This window comes from Juglans regia, chromosome 10, assembly GCF_001411555.2.
Source record: "Juglans regia cultivar Chandler chromosome 10, Walnut 2.0, whole genome shotgun sequence".
Taxonomy (NCBI): Eukaryota; Viridiplantae; Streptophyta; class Magnoliopsida; order Fagales; family Juglandaceae; genus Juglans; species Juglans regia.
The window spans coordinates 21,759,745-21,778,000 of NC_049910.1; the positions used below are offsets into that span (position 1 = coordinate 21,759,745).

Here is an 18,256-nt window from a genome sequence, read left to right on the forward strand (position 1 = left end):
ATTATTAAGAAAGTGACAATTTATGTATTGATATTTTTTTATATTTTTTAAAAATATTTTAAAATGATAAAAAATATGAACTAAAAAATTGGAAAAAAATAAAATGTTAAATTTAGCCTAACAATCATATTCAAATTGAGCGGACTACTCTGGACGACTTTTATTTGTTATGCTTATTTGTTTTGTATTCGAGGTTTAAGTAATTTTTTATATTTTATATCATAGTTAGATTTCTTTTAAACAAATATGAACACATGGCTTGTTAATGATCACTTGTCCGCTTTTAACGGCTTAATAACAAATTTCTGAGAGAAGCACAGGAAGTAAAAAGTTAAATAAACTAAAAACACTAATTTCTTTTGTAGGTATAGAAAAACACAGAATAATTTGATTTTGGGACAAACCACAAGTTCACACCTAATTTTGTATTTAAACCTTTTATTATTATTATTATTATTATTATTATTATTATTATTATTATTATTGTCATCGTCATTATTCTCTCTGTTTTAACTCCCACTACCAAGAGAGGAGCAAGTATACCATTGCCAAAAAAAAAAGTGGTTAATAATTAAAGATATTACATTATAAGAAACCATCCACATTATTCAAAGCTACAAAATGATAGTTCAGCTTATACATAACTCAATCGCTACTACTAGTTCCAATGTTGACATTCGACAAGATTGTTCTAGTTTCAAAATGACACCTAAACCTGAGGCAATGTGTTTCAAAAACCTTCAGGGTTGCTCACAGATAATTTGGACTTGATAGTCAGTCCAAAAGACACAGCAAACTGCTACATGACTACATCACAAAGTGCACGCACGTCCGCCAGTTTAATCATATACGACATACCCTAGCAGTTTATGACCTCACAGAGTTGGCAGAATTTCCCCGAGATCAGCTGTCTTTAGAGCCAACAATAAACTTGGCTATGAAAAACCCAATTGTATCAAGTGGACCTGATGGATCAAACCTCTGCACGAGCGTTTCCTCACCTGGTCTTAGCCACTCCCTGCAGTCAAGCAGTGCAACTAGTCATACAAAGTTCATTACCTTTCACCAAAAGTTCCTGTTATCACCATGCGATTAAGTGGTGTAGGAGTAAAAGAAAAGAAAAACTGGCAGACATCCTTATAATTTGTCCACAAGAAGAGCAAATTAATAGAAGGTCAATCTACACAAAAGAAAACATTCCTGAATGAGCATTCACACCAAAATATGACTGGACAAAAGTACTTACTCAATATATCCATCAGGAAATTCACAACCACCAAGAAGGCCAGGTCCTCCAATGCTTGGATGCTGAAAGGTATTACAAAATCACACATAGAAGCCCTCGTGTACAAAATGCTACTGCTATTTTCTTTACAACAATGACGCATTTTCTACTAGAGGTTCTAACGCAATTGGTATGACTGTATGATATATATATCACATTTAAACTGATGGTTTAAGGGATATGTAGTGTAATATCATATTCAAAACCTTTTTTTTTTTTCCAGGGATTGAAAAATCAGTGTCATCTTTCTCCCAGAAATATATTTGTCAATTCTGTAACAATCAAATCTAACTCCAGTCATCATCTCTAGAATCCTTAAAAATAGAAGTAGAATTGGAATCTAACCTGTTGCGCCAGGGAGAGAAATTTGTATGTATCCAAAGCATATCGCACCAATACTTCATTCTCACCAGGATTTATTGTACATCTAGCAATTCAACCGCAGTGTAAACATTTCGGTCATGGTAAGATGAGACACATACAACAAACTTAATGTTTCCAATAATATGTAATACACCTAGTTTGATAAATAAAGCAAGAGATTTCGTTAATATATCCCTAGGAAAATCATATGCAAGCAATTGACTGTGTAACCAATGTCCCCAAAAAGTGGGCTGAGTGTGGATTGTGTAAGAAACTGGGAACCACTATTTGCATTGACAAGTACATGCTTATAGACATTGACAAGTACTAAAACTAATTAAGGAATCCTAGTTACTGAGATGAAGAACATTACACCCGAGTATTATCAGCTTATAAGTGGGTCAACCTATAGTCCATTAATACAATGAATGAGACAAAAGCATACTAACGTTGAATACACGATTACTCCACCCGGGCGAGCTAACTGAACAGCCTGGTCAAACATTCTTCTCTGATACTTTGCATGGTTTCTTAAGGATTGAATTGTTTCCTGACAAAACGAAAAAATTAAATTTTCTCCAGCTATTGTTAAAAAGAAAATAAAACTCTACAACACATATAACCTAATACTAACATAAATTAAATGTTATAATATAGTGAATGGCAAGTACTCAAAAAATCTAATTAAATTTTACTAAAACATTTTTTAATAAAACATTTTATTTGGAATCATCAAAAGATGGAAGGCTTCAGTCACAGAACCCTAGCACATAGTCTAATTTTCTTTCAAGCAGGGGGGCAATAAGATGTTTTGGAAACTAATTTGTTGTAGTAAAATTGATATGCCTTCTTTTTATGTTGCCTGAAGAGGGTTTAAAAAGGCATACACTTTCCTTAGGAGAGTAATCATCATCTTCATTATTGTCTAGCACACATATCAGCCTCTAGATCAAAGATTTCAACGTAGTCAAACTATCTATTTGAAAAGTAAATCAAGGATGTGTACATCTGACAAACCCAGTCGTAATTTAAGAGAGTTACACCTTCAAGACTCAATAGATTCAATAATCCCAGCACCCGACCCCCGGGACCCAAAAAAGAAAGAAAGAAACAGAATAGGGAAAAATACAAGCTAGTTGGTCAGAATTCTATAGCCACAAAAACTATTTCAAGCATCCTTTCTAACCATACACCAGCATGTCTAGAAACGCACCATCACGAATGCATCTAGACCAAGTGTCTGATCCCCCATTTAACAACTCTTGTCGCATCTTCAGATGACCCACTAAAGCCACCTTCTTCTCCACGTAAAACACGTGAAGACCATCCAAAAAGGCAACAAAGGATGGGCTGCAAAATCAAGCCTTTCACTAAACTAGCACGCTTAGGCATTGCTCTTGTATATGTCCTGTATACTTGGGCTCTTGGTTACTCTTTAGATCAATAAAAATTTGTTTACCGATCAAAAAAAAAATTACAAAGAACAATACGCCCTCAATGAATCCGTGTGATTGAATTTGCATTTGAGAAGAAAGAAGCTAGAAAAGCAGGGCCAGAAATATCTTTTCTACCACTATGGAACACAGCTGAAACCTAAGATTAGGGAAGAATGTTTCTCTGAAAAACCAGGTCAGGGCAAGCCGAATAATCCTAATGTCAAATACTCTCCTGCCTCAGACCTACCTGCCACACCTAACCTCACCATCCTTTTGTCCTTTTATTTCGTCTTTTGATTGATAAAACTTGAACCTAACACCTTTCTCATACTGACCACACAATCTTATCCACTGAGCCAAGGCTCAAGGGTAAGTATGCTCCAACAAGATGCATGACCCAGGCTACACCCCAATGATAATTATATCATTTCTCCACGATTTGTAACAGAATATAATTATTCCTTTTCAGCAAACGGTGCAATTATTTTTTGATAAGTAGAATAGAGATTTTATTATTATTAATGAGAAAAAAGTGTCATACCCAGCACACAAGAAGTATAGGAGAGATCCACATAAATAGAAAAAAAGAAAAGAGCTAAAAAGTAGAAATAGAAAGAGCAACACCATGTTGGGTCACCATCCAATGATTTCTTGCAACACCATATTCACAAAAACTTTCTAGCAATCCTTGAAGCTATGACGAACCCATAAGAACTCAGGGCAACAAAACTACAGAGAATCCACAAAACAATAATAAGTAAATTGGGACTGGATTAGATTTTCCTACCTCTGCAGCAAACAGCCGAGGTCTCAAACCAAGGGCAGAGCACGGAGCATCAAGAAGGACTCTATCAAAGCTGTGAGGAGAGAAACCTTTCGAATTCTGAGCCCTACCACCACTGCACTGATTTCTTCCTGGCCCATTCCGCATTCTTCGTATATTCTTTCTAATTTCAGCTTTGCTTACATAAGTTCTCTCATTCACTGTTTTATTGCAATTCCTAACTAGGATGTGAGTTCATTAGAGATGAATTCATAATTTCCATAGAGAAATTTACTTATAAAAAAAAAATTCCATAGAGAAACATTGCACATGTTCATAACAAAAGTCAAGGTAATATGCATTGTAATACTCTGCAGAATCCAAACTCTAGAAGCATAATGCATAATTCAAAGCAACATATCATGTGCATTTTTTTCAGTTGCAATCCTCCATGATCATTTATTATGCTTGAGTTTTTACACCTCAAAAGGAAACAATCTGGTCACAACCCAACAACTGCCTATGGAGTTGACTGACAGTGTATGCAATTTACGCACAGTCCAACCATGAATCCACGGTAAAGGAATGGCCATAGAGTTCACGTTAAGCACAGACAATCATTTCAACAAGTAGTATTTGCTATCTTTCCAAGGATTTAAGAAAATGATTTCAATATATCAATGATTAGAAGTCAGAGAAGCAACAAAACATCACGAATTAAGATATTTATGAAAAGTTGGTGCTTATTGTTCTCTAGGGTTTTTGGATGTCAATAAGCTCAGTAAATCGAGCATAAGGGAAAATGTACCTGCCATTTTCACAACTCTTGTCAGCATTCATCCCTTCCGTCAACTCTCTCTCCAAATGCAAACTTGGCAAGTCAGAACTTTGAATAGTAACACCATTATTCTTCTCATTGCAACAGAGATCAGTTGTTGTATAGGAATCATTTCTTCGAGAAACAGCTTTAAGAGCATCAAGCTTATATGTGGTTATACAATTCAAACCCATTTCAGCAGCCAATTTCTGAATAACTAGGACCTTATAAGTTAACCACAAAAGAAGAAAAGTTAAAATTAATCAAACCATGAAACAAAAATGGGAAAGAAAATAGATGGTTGACATTTTCACCACTAAAAAAATAAATATCATTTGGACAATGGGAATATAAAGGAGGAAGCTAAATTTGTCTATCAGCAAGAACTGCAAAGAAAACCAATCTACTCCTTCAAAAGCAGGCCACCATTAAAGCAAAAGCCATGTTTCTATTATTTTTTCAAGGACCCACCTATTGATCTGATTACAACTTTTATGTAATCATGAAATGCATGGATACAAATTTAATGCAAGTAGTAAGAATAATAAAAAAGAACTCTAATGTAAAGGGAACTGTAGCATTAAGCCATTGAGCCTTTACAAAGTATAATAGGAAAGCCTAGAATTTAAATAAGTGTAATAAACCCTTACACCAGAATCAACACAGACAGAGGGATATGCTCTTCTGAAGACTGATGACCGTGGCTGATAAGACTGGAAACAGGGTATCACAAGTTTAAGGTGGATCCACGTAATTAATGGGTTACTATGTATCAGCAAGAAGCAGGAAGCTGAAGGAAGAAAAGAAATCTGTGGCTCCATTCCTCACTTGGAACCAATTTAATTTCATTGCAAGATCTAATGTTTTATTGCACCTCACTGAAAATTGCATCTCACCACAGTTGAGGAATCTTTTTTTTTTTGTAAGTAAAATATTATATATATATATATATATCAATAGGAGTAACCAAGTACACTGGACGTATACAAGAAAACACCTAGCCCATACAAGAGAGCCCCTAATGACCCAAAAATCCAACGAAACCTACCCAAAATACACCAAGCCCAAATTGGAATGTAACACACCTCCCCAACCCCAGCCCCTTGTTTCCATAAAACTAATCTTCTACCCGAACATCCCACTACAAGATCGTCTTCACAATGCCTTCCCTTTATTCTTCCCTCGACTTGAGCTATCTCCGCTAGCATCGTAGTTGATTGCACATGAAAGATGCTTTAACTCCCTGCTTTTCTTAAAATGTGATTTGGTTTCAAGCGCGTGACTCGCCTCAATCGCAGTGAGTAGAGCTTTAGATTGGTCTTCATATTCTCCTTGTTCTCCCTATGAAAGCCCTAGGATTTGCTGAAGCCCGTTAACTTTATTCAGAACCCAATTTGATGGTGAACCCGCTATATCGTTTAACGGAGTAAGAGAAACCAAGGGAACAACATTATCCCCAGCCACAGTACCCAACTGCACTCCTGATTCTAAACCTTCGCCCACATGAGGCACCAACGACAAACTGCTAGTTCCTTTCCTGCCATATTGTTGCTTGACAGATATATGGTTGTTGTCCATTGTTTCTGTCACCATTACAGGTTCCTCCCCTCCATCAACATTGCTTGACTTTGCACCACCCCCCGACAATCCTTGTCATGCCACTTTGTCTAACCCTACTGCTCCCTCCATAGAACAGGTATGGGAAGCACTACCTTCTGTAACCCCCTTTGCATCTTCCAAAAGAGGCTTCACTGTTTCTTCCAAAGTACTAGAGACCCTGGAGGGTCCCCCGTTTTCAACTAAAGATGAACCCTGGATAGAAGTACCAACCCCATCTGCATTTGGTGCCTGAGGCCCTACAGCACCCTCAAGGGGCATTGTGACACTGGCATGGACAAAGATGCCAGCATCCAACGACCCTATTTGTGACGACGTTGAAACGCCCTTTGCTGGCACACTTGTGGAGTTGAACCGACTCTGACTCCACTCTGATCCGACTCGATTCACCAACTCCAACTCCGACACCGATATTGTATATATTTTATAAAAGTATGTGTTTTTCTATATATTAATCATACTATACTAGCATGAGCTCATTATTATAAAATAATATATTTATACTATAATATATATAGACTAAATTAACTAATAATAGTTTAATATATATGGATCATACTATTACAATATTATTACCATGTAACACTAAATTACTAATGTATAAATATAATAACATGTAATACTAATGTATAACAACATGTAATACAAATGGACAAACACTAATATATAAATTTATAATAACATGTAATTATTATGTATAATAACTAAAATATAATAACATGAAACTTTTATATAACTATATCTTATTTAGTTAATTAGATTCAATGCTATTCTACATGAGCTAATTATTATAAAATAATATATTTATACAATAATATATATAGACTAAACTAACTAATAATAGTTTAGTTACTTTAGTATGTGTAAACATTATACTATTACAATATTACTACCATGTAACACTAACACTAAATTACTAATGTATAAATATAATAACATGTAATACTAATGTATAAACACTAAAATGCATAATAACGTGTAAATACTAATGTATAATAAATGTAATACAAATGGATAAACACTAATATATAAATTTATAATAACATGTAATACTAATGTATAATAACAAAAGTATAATAACATATAATAGTAATGTATAATAACTAATGGTCCAATATATAATAACATGTAATACTAATATATAATAACTAATGTATAATCACTAGTATAATAACATTAAATATAGAATACTAAGTCTAGTATATAATTAAGTTAGAAACTAATATAATAATATGTAATCCTTTAGTAGAACAATATGTAATTAAATACTAAAGTACAAGTCTATAATAATAATAGCCTATTAAATACTATAGGAATAACTTATAAGTTATGAATTAGTAAAAAATATTATATTGAGTTAATAACATGTAATACTATAGTATAATAATTGTTAATAATAAATACTAACAATTAAAATTAAGTGATAAAAGAATTATAAAAACTATATATAATTAGGCTTCAAACATAGATTAAAATTGATTTAGGATTTAGATTAGGCCTTTAGGGTTTGAATTAGGGTTTAGAAAGAAAAAAAAAATACCCCAACAGCCCAGCCCAAAAGAGCCAAAACGTCAGCCTAGTCCGCAGTTCATGTAAAAGAGCGTCGTTTTTAGGGGTATAAATTTAAACCGGAAAACTGGTCCGGGACCAGTTCTTAGAATGTGAAAACCGGCCGGTTCCGATTTTAGGATTTTTGGGACAGGACTGGTTGATAAAAAATATATATATAAAATAATATTTGTATTATTGTATATATAAGCTTTATACAAAATATTATATATATTAATATATATAAGTTTTATATATTATGTATAATTATAAATTTTTATGTGAAATTTTTATATATAATATATATAATTATATATATTCATATATGAAATAGTTTCTTATTATAATTTATAAATTATTACATAAAATGTTAATACTAAATCACTAAAAGTTTATAACTAATAGTCTAATACTAATAGTCTAATATAGACTAATGATTATAGTTATACTTATAATTAATATTACAAGTTTTTACTAAAAGTTTAGAAGTTTATAACTAATACTAATATTAAATATATAGTTTATAACTAATACTAATATATAACTTATAACTATACCAATAGTTTAATATTAATACTATTATATAGTCTAATATATTATTTAGCTATACTAATATATAAGTCTATAACTAATAGTTATAGACTATTTAACTAATACTAATAGTCTAGTATAGACTATAGACTATAGTTATAATTAATACTAAAAGTTTTTACTAAAAATTTATAACTAATACTAATATTAAATATATATTTTATAACTAATACTAATATATAACTATACTAATAGTCTTATATAGACTATAATTATACTTATACTAATATAGCTATACTAAATCACTAAAAATTTATAATTAATACTAATATATAGTTTATAACTAATACTAATATATAACTATACTAATAGGCTAATATTAAATATACTAATATATAAGTCTATAAGTATTTAACTAATATTAATAGTTTAATATAGACTATTCTTTTCGTGAATAAATTAAATCGTCTAATATAGACTATTAAACTATTAATAGATGATATAATTTTAGGGTTTATAATTAATTCTTTTCGTCTCTCAACTCTCTCGCATGTCGTGATGTCGCCTCTCAATCTCTCTTCTCTCAACTCTCTCGGCCCCTGTCTCAGTCTCTCTGCCGATATGCCCCCACGGTAAGTTTTTTTTTTTTTAAATTACAAACTAGCCTACTATGATTTTTGTGATTGGGTTTTGTGATATTAGGGTTTTTGTGATTAGGTTTTGTGATATTGAGATTTTTGTGAATCTTTATTGTCGATTGGGTTAATTGGGTTTTGTGATATTAGGGTAGGGTTTTTGAATCCGAAATTTAGGATTTTTTGTGATTGTGTTTTTTATTGTGTTTGTGATATTAGGGTTTTGTGATTGGGTCGCATGGATGTCAATCAGTGATTCTACTGGTTTGGTTTTCTTGTGTGTTCTTAAATCATTACAATGTTTCTTGCATTGTGTCATGTGTGTATTCTCTATTTGAATTTCTGTATGTGTGTATTCTGTACGTGTGATGAACCCATGTTTTAGCATGCTCGGTCTATCACAAGCTCAAGTCCCTGACTGAACTAATAGCCAACCAAAAACAAAAGCCAGAATCTACTTAAGAGGTCCAAACCCAGGAACTATCAATCTGCGAGAAAATGAATTGGACCTAAATATCCTACGTTTGAGCCTTATAATAACTCATACACTATCCTTGAAGAACATATTCTAAATCTGATTATAGTACACACCATAGAATCTATACACTATCCTTAAAAAAACCCGAAAACCGGACCGGACCGGAAACCTGTAAAACCGGAAGTACCAGTTTAGGAGGGTAACCAGTGCGTAATTGATTTTGAAAAATACAAAACCGGTACATACCGGTTCGGTCCTAGATTTTGTCCAAAACCGGACCGGACCGATTACACCCCTAGTCGTTTTTATATGATGAAACGGTACCATTTTACGTTAAAGCCCTAAAAGCTTTTGAATTCGCCCTCCTTTCCCCAAAATCTTTCATTTCTTCTTCACTTCTTCTTCAGTTCTAAGTTTCTAACCCTAGGTGCGACTTCCCCCCCCCCCCTTCTCCCCACACAGCCACTCTCTCAAAATCCCACCAGCAACCGCATGGCCTCTCTCTCAGAGTCCCACCACAAGACCTCTCTCTCTCTTCTGGTAAGAGGCGTAAGCCCCTATCTCTCTCTTCTCCCTTCATCACCTATCTCTTCTCCCGTGAGTCTGTGACCCCGTCGTGTTCTATCTCTCTTTTCTTTTGATTTTTTATTTTTCATAAAATTTTACAAGGTCTCGAGGCTAACGAAGCTCCAAGAACTAAGATTTTGGTTCACCACACTCACCACAGTAAGTACCTACTCAGCACCTTGTTGATTTGGCATTGATTTTGGTTTATTGCATGTTCTGATTTTGGTTGATTTTATGTGACTGATCTGTGGAGCAGCCTTGTTTGTGTGTTGTCAATTTTTGCTGTTTGATTTTATGTGACTGATTTTATTATATGAGAAATGATACTTGCAGTCATGAGTGTGCAAGCGCCGTGCAGTCGCTTTGAAAAAAGTGAATAAATATGAGACCCACATAAAAAGAAATTAATTTTTTAATAGTAGACTCCACTCTTTTTCAAAGCGACTGCACGGCGTTTGCGCATTCCACGACTGTATATAGCATTACACTTATTATATTATCATTGTTTTATAGTTGGGGTTATTTTTAACTTTTTATGTACAAACGTACATGATACATAAATTTTTGTGAATGGTGATTTTTGTGGTTCGAACTTGTATTATGTGGTGCTGTTTGTGTGTAAATTTGAGTTGGCATGGGGCTGTATTAGGCTGGAGTGGGGCTGTATTGGTGAATCTGTGTTCTTCACAATATCTTTAACCTTTAGATAATAAAACAGGCAGGCCTTGTTGTTTTGTACTTTTTTATAGTTTATTATTAATGAGAATATAGGAAACTCATAGAATCTCTGTAAACATCTGGAATTCTGGATGGTTGGTGGATAACTTTTAGGTGTTTTGGCACTTTTTCCTTTTAACTTTTTTTTTCCCTTGAAAATTAAGGAATTTTTCTGCTTACACCTTATGTTCAATTTATTCATCTGTCAGTCTCCAACATAAAAAAGGGGTTTGATGTCAGTCTCATCTATGGGCACCTCGTCATGATGGATGGCTATTGTATTTCAGTAGGTCCATTTTGTGTAGGTCCAGTTTGTGAACATGTGGGCTGTTTTAGTGATTGTAAAACAGCCCCAAGTTGAGTTAATGAGTTTGTATTGTGCTTTTGGGGCTGTGTAACTGTGTTTTTGTAAAAACTTTTTTGTATAATTTCAGTAGGTCCAATTTGTGTAGGTCCAGTTTGTGAACCTACACAAACTGTTTTAGTAATTGTAAATCATACATTAATAATATTGTCTCAGTTTTTTTTTCTAAATTTTTTTATAACCATTATTTCCTTGTCCTCTTTGTATCCTAGCTAGCTAGCTTCTTTGTAGAAGACTACAAGCAACTGATCAATCATGCAAAAGCTAGCAGTAAGTGTTTTCCACCACTTCATGATCTTCCAGTAGTGGGAGACAATTGATCCAATGCGTCCTTGTTCCTGTATTGATATATTATGTAGGTCCAAAGATATTTTTCTAACTAAAATTTTTTCATATTTATTTTTTAGGCACAACTTAGAACTTGGAACATTTAATTTGTTGTTGGGAAAATTTAATTTGGTGGCACTTAGAAAATGTTGGGTTTCTCTTTTTGTCAAAATTGGAACTTAAGGCATCGTTTGTTTTCAGAAAACATCTGATCTGTTCTTATCATTACAATTTTCCCAACGTCCAATACAAAATAAAATAAACAATTCAATTTTTTCAAATTTCAAAACAAAAATAATATTAAAAAATATATTCTAACAATACTATATTTAACTTTTTAACTTTAATCTTAACTCATCTACGAAAACAAACGAGCCCTAAATGTTTTGTTGTAGTCGTTGCAAGAAAATATTATTATGATTGATGTGGATGATGGGTGTGGATGATTTTGGATGTGGTTGACGGATGATGGGTGTGGATGTTTATTGTAGTGCTTAGTTGGATGTGGATGATGGATGATGGGAGTGGATGTTTATTGTAGTGGTTAGTTCTTTTTAATTTTTTTTTTAATTTTTTGAAGCATGTTAGTATGGTACTTATTTTTATTTAGTTTTATTTTTTGTTATGTTTTTAGTAAAATTAAAGCAAAAGTGAATTTACTTTAGATTGTAACTTTTGAAAAAAAAATTAAATTTAAAAGTTCACACAAAATTCTTTTTTTAAAAGCGTGCCAAATATGAAGTTGAAAACAGCCCAAAATCCGACTTCACTCCGTCAAGTCGGAGTCGGAGCCGGAGCGGAGGATGAGTATCTCGGAGTCGGAGTCGGAGTCGGAGTTGGAGGTCACGGGTCGGAGGTCGGATTCAACAAGTCGGAGTCGGAGGATGGGCATACCAACTTTGACTTGGTCAGTGCTCAGCCCTAGACTTCACCAGCCCAATTCACTTGGGTTATGTACAACAGAGGGATAGTAGACCTCTCTATCAATTAAAGATTAGTTATACGGTTATAGTGTGATGCATCAGGAGGGACATGAATGATTTTGAAGATCACAAGCGCATGATGGAAGAGCTAACTTTTTCCTTCAAGAATCTGCTCCTTTGGACAGCATATATATAATTTCTATGTACTCAGGCTGAGTTCTTTTTAATAACATCTTCGATTACTTATCAATAAAATTAAGGTTATACTTTTCTACATGGTATGTATATCATATACTATTATCAATCATTTTTACCGACTAATTCGAGCTGTGATATTATGTGTACGTTGAAATAGGCAATTATCTAACAGAATAATCACTGCTCAAAGCTACAAGGCAAGTAATTATGATCACTTCAAAACACATATTTTCCAAATTATATATGTGAATACAATCACGCTCTTTTGAAATTGCTTTACGTCTAAATTACATGATTATGAATGTGCTTTTTTTTAATAAATGAAAGGCTCATTGCTCAAATCATATCTTTAAGTATTATTATATGCAAAGCCTATTCCTTGATAGCCGCATCGATATACCCTTTATCATAAAAGCATGTGAATGTAAATGGATATGATTGTATGCTTCCATTTTGTCATGACTTGTATATGTAGTAATATTATTGAAGGAATGAAAGAAAGAGAAGGAAAAGGAAATGAAAAAGAAACAAAACAGAAAGTGACTAAATAATTGCATGATGAATGATGACCGATAATGGATAACTAATGATGGATAACGGGGCGGATGGCAACGCTGAAATGGCTCACTAGTTGTGCACCTAGCGATGTCCATATCAGTTTTTACAGGATTTCACCTGAGGCTTGGGTGGAATCATCATCGTCAAGATTGCCAACCCTTGTCCACATGAGGTAATTGTATGACTGATGGATTGTATGTAACGAATGTATGATAAATCTTTATGTTTTTTTAAGTAAAAGTAAAACTTTATTGATAGTAAAAGGCATAGCCCAAGTACACCGGGAATATACATCGAAAATGCCTAAAATATTTATGTTTAATTTATGCATGATGATTTAAGGGAAAAGCTTAGTTAAGTATAGTACGAGCCTAGACTTATTCCAAAGTTTATTTCGTTAATAAGTGATTATGAGAATTAGTGCAAGACCCGAGCAATAAAAACTCTCTTTTATTTAACAAAGTTTGATTTTTTTTATGTGATCTTTTCTACCTGCCTTGTATGTTATTCTTTTTTTGTTTTTTAATGTTAGTAGCATTCCTAACCCTAGAGGGGATGGGATGTTTCAGATTGGCTATTTGGGGAGGCAACACAATGCTCACAACTTTAAAGATCAAGAGAGACCAGCTAGTGTTAAAAATCTCTTGGTTAAATCTCTATAAACAGAAGGCCACCAATAACAATAATAGCTTGTCTTTTTTTTTTATGTAATTATGGATTTTTGTTCTTCTCCTTAATCGGGTGCTCTCATTTGTATAAGCCATGTGTACTTGGCCCCTACGGGCTCTTTAATAAAATTTGCTTATTTACTTGTATAAATAAAAGTAGTCCATATATACCGATTGAACTCAATTCGTCAAAGCATTGAAATCTGGTCAAAGCTCTTTGGGGTTGCATTCAAAGGTCTTGTATCAAGTTATCATATTTATTTACAGCCTATTAATATAGCATTTCTTTTTTAATGCAACAGCCTCTCCTTCAACTGCAACAACCTAGTGCCTATTAGTTATCATATGATAAGGACAGACATGATAGCATTTGCAATGAAAAATCTCGTTCAAAATATGTACCTTATTGTGAGATCTATCAACTGCAACAACCTCTCCTTCATCCTTCATGAGGATTGCAATTGCAGTTGTTTTCCCTCCTGGTGCCGCACACATGTCTAGTATTCGCTCACCTTTCTGGGGATCTAAAACATAGAAAGAAAAATTTAAAAGAGTCCATTAAAAGTAAGCGTGAGCATCACGTAAAAGCTAAATGCTGTAGGGATGTGATGAGAGTAGTTTGTTTTATGTATGATGAAGGGCTGGGCCTGGATGGCTAAAATTATTGTAATACATTCAATGAGACTTGAGAATTTCTATGGCCACTTAAAGAGTCATTGAATGCACAGCCATTTTCCTCTGATGGAAATAAAGGTCTGAAATTTTTCTTGGGTCTTTACTTTTTTTGATAAATAATAATCTTTATTGATGTGAATGAAACTAGGCAATGCCCAAAGTACACAGGAAGTATACAAAGTCAGACACCTAATTACATCTAGTAGGCTAGAAAGAAGATAAAAACTCATGAGCATTCCCTCCCTTCAATACAATAGCAGAAAACCACTAGAAAAGAGAGAATACAAAAAAGTTCCAGATTTCCCCCGCTGCATGCTCCTTGTTATTAAAGCACCTATCATTCCTTTCCTACCATAAACACCACATTAAGCACAAAGGAATCATCCGCCACACGGCTGCTAGTTGGACGCTACTATGAGATCTATTCCAGCATGCTAATAGATCCACCACACTCTTGGGCATAGCCCAACTCAGCCCAGCTCTACTAAGAATACCAGCCCATAACTCCCCAGCCACCTCACAATGTAAGAGCAAGTGATCTACCAATTCCCCACTCTTTTTACTTATAAAAAAAAAATCTTGGGTCTTTTTTTGTTGATCTAATATTGGGTCTTTTGAAACTACAACGGTTGTATTTTTTTTTTTTTTTTTTTCCCAGAATAGGTCAGTTTCATCTTAGATTCAAATTCTTATTACTAAATCAATTAGCATAATGTTTCTTCAGTGACTAATTTCTAAACCATATATGAAGCGACCATTGTAGTACTTCACTATTAATAGGCAAGTTTTGAGCTACACACCTCATATCCTTGTTATATTTTTTTTATAAGTATAATATCCTTGTTATATGAAACAAGTTAGAAGATGAACGCCAAAAATCCTATACCGAGAATCACAAAATGGCAAACAAATCACTTTAGATAAATTTGACATGGTACCTAGGGCATGAGCAGCAACAATGCTCGGAAGATTTTGAAGAAAAATTTCACCCTCGAGCACATCTGGGGATCAAAACAAAACAACATCAGCATGTCTAAAACTAAGAACAAATAGTGATTCCAGGAAAAGACAAAGTAAACCTTGAAAGTAACAATCTATTAGAAATACAAGTACACGGTAAAGGGGAAAAGAATAGTACTTTAGAACATCTTGTAAGGAGGTGATAAATGATCACACGGTAATGCTGAAGTGGAAAGGGAAAAAGAAGATAACCCTAAGTGATGTCTACAAGAACTAGTGCAGGATGCGAGAAGGGAGATACATATTTATTATCGGAGACATATACTTCATTTTCCCATCCTTACTATGTTGGCAAATAATTGTAGGACAGCTCTAGAGATGTAAGTTGATAAGTTGACGGTGGCCAAGGCTCAGAAAATAAGGGTCTTTCAACTATGGAAGCGGAATTTTAGGATTAAAACGATTTGAAAACAAGTTGTTTATGGCTTGAAAGCTAGTATACCATTCCAGGAAATTATATTAGACATTATAACAATTTAAAATTTCTAGGAGATGAAAAAGGCAGGAGGCACTACAGTATTTCAGTTAAACTTGTTCATTTGCCATACAAATTGAGCTCAAACGCTTGATAGAGAAGGTAGTAGTTGCATGAAGCTGTACAAACATGCACGGATAACCCCCTTATGTTTTCAAGCCAAAACCATATCCTGCATTACACAAGGAAGTTAAGACAAAGGGCACTTCCCAATGACAGAGCTAGGAATTTTTATTTGGGGGGCTGGATTAGTACAGCATGAAGCTCCGAACATTGATTATTTTGGAGATGCTGAATATAATTTTAGATTTACCCTTCCATTGTTACAGATGCTTTATAATTTTGTGCTTATGAAAACAAAAAGATTCTTTATAATTGTAGGTTCCAACCAAACTCTCATTGTTATAAGCTTATTTTATAGAAAATGCATTTCACTGTTCGTAATTATTATTGGTGTGCAAGGGAGAATCCTTACTATGAAAATCTGAGAAGAACGTAATATCAATAATGGATTGGTGTTGCATGTGTAAGCAGGGAAACAGCTGATTACTTATTGCTGCACTGTTAGGTAGCCAGAGAAGTTCAGGCCTTGATGTCCAATATTTTTGGCATTGAAGTTATTTGCTGTTTGGAGGAGTCAGAATCCAGGTCACTGCAACATGGAAGCTTGGAGGCTAGTACCTCCATATTCTAGTGTGTTACCTTTTTGTACTTGGGTTGCCCCTTTCTAGTGTTAATTGACTTTCTTTTTTATTGGCACCAAGTTGCCGAAATAAATTCCCGACTAATCCCGAGGGTGAGTGTAAATGAAATTTAAAATACTATAAAAAAATCTACTAATAACTCCACTCACGATCAAAGGAAAAAAAATCAATTCTTTTATAGTTGAGACAAACTTTATCAATACGAAAATAAGGCATAGCCTACGTTCACAAGATGTATATAAGAGAATAAGAATTAAAGAGTTGAACATAAACAAACAAAAGATGCACCCTATTAGGAGCAAGAAATAGATAGTAGGAAGTCATGAAAACTGAGTCCATTGAAGTCTATAGCTATAAGCCAAAGAAATAATGCATTGAAGAAGAAACTTTTAAGATCATCCAAAGAGCGTTCCCAATCTTCAAATCTATAATTAACTCCTAGGGGTTGGCTCAAGTGGTGAAGGCCTTGGGCTTAGGTATATGCTCCCCCCCAGGTCTAATGTTCAAATCCCCTTGAGTGCAAACAATTTCTAGGGGCCATCAGACTAAGGGATTTTTCCCTTGAATTACCCAAGGTGCACTTGCGGGAACTCCTTGTCGAGGGCATGTGCACCCCCGGGATTAGTCGGAACGCTGTTCCTGGACACTCGATACCAATCAAAAAAGAAATCTTCAAATCTCTAATCGTTCCTTTCCATCCAAATGCACCCTAGTAGGCAAATGGAAGCCATCTTTCACACAGAATTTCGCTTTCCTAGAGGAAATTCGAAGCATTGTGTCTACCTCTTCATTACTTTTTTTTATAAGTAAACAATTATATTGATATTAATAGGCTCAAGTACACAAGATGGTATACAAAAGGTCACACCTATTTAGAGAGAAGTAATAGAGACAAGAAAATCATGAAAATCGAGGCCACAAAAATCTATAGCTATGGCCCAAAGAAAAAGAGTGCTAACAAAAAATAATCTAAGTTATACTAGTAAGCGCTCTTTGTCTTCAAATGTCCGGTCATTTCGCTCCTTCCACAAACACCACGTGATACAACTCGAGACCATTTTCCACACCGCTACGATTTGTGGGAGACCTAGTAGATTTATCTAGCTGGCCATGAACTCTGTCACCGTGACTGGCATAACCCAAGCTAAGTCCATTCTATTAAACACTTTATTCCATAACGTTCCAGCCACCTCACAATGCAACAACAAATGATCCACAATTTCACCATTTTTCCTACACATGCAACACCAATCTACCATGATCACCTCGTCTTCGTAGATTATCCGTTGTCAAGATCTTACCTAATGTTGTTGTCCATACAAAAAATGTCACTTTGAGAGGCATCTTGTTTCTCCATATCTTTCACCTTGGGAATTCCGTATTATGTGGTTGTGTAAGAGACATAGAAAGAGCGAACCGAGAATGTACCTTTACTGGTGGGAATCCACCACATATTGTCTACTCCTTGGATTCTCGGCCTCATGGAGTATGGAAGAGCAAAGAACTCTTCAATGCTACCAACTTCCCAATCTTGGGCGGCTCTAGTGAAATTCATGTTCCACTAGACTAGGTCCATCATAAAGACTA

General features: G+C 34.3%; 1 protein-coding gene across 1 annotated transcript in view; it reads right to left on the bottom strand.

Annotated features, from left to right (window-relative positions):
* Nucleotides 1-563: 563 nt before the first annotated feature.
* LOC109005606 (tRNA (cytosine(72)-C(5))-methyltransferase NSUN6-like) overlaps nucleotides 564-18,256 on the bottom strand; it is a 37,520-nt gene continuing 19,827 nt past the window's right edge. Inside the window, exons 6-13 of the mRNA XM_018984614.2 lie at nucleotides 15,409-15,471; nucleotides 14,198-14,319; nucleotides 4,656-4,888; nucleotides 3,872-4,085; nucleotides 2,098-2,198; nucleotides 1,631-1,712; nucleotides 1,247-1,308; nucleotides 564-1,018 (exon numbers count right to left, since the gene is read on the bottom strand). Of these exons, the coding sequence (XP_018840159.1) occupies nucleotides 904-1,018; nucleotides 1,247-1,308; nucleotides 1,631-1,712; nucleotides 2,098-2,198; nucleotides 3,872-4,085; nucleotides 4,656-4,888; nucleotides 14,198-14,319; nucleotides 15,409-15,471 (992 nt within the window). The 3' untranslated portion in view covers nucleotides 564-903. The remainder of the gene's footprint in view (nucleotides 1,019-1,246; nucleotides 1,309-1,630; nucleotides 1,713-2,097; nucleotides 2,199-3,871; nucleotides 4,086-4,655; nucleotides 4,889-14,197; nucleotides 14,320-15,408; nucleotides 15,472-18,256) is intronic.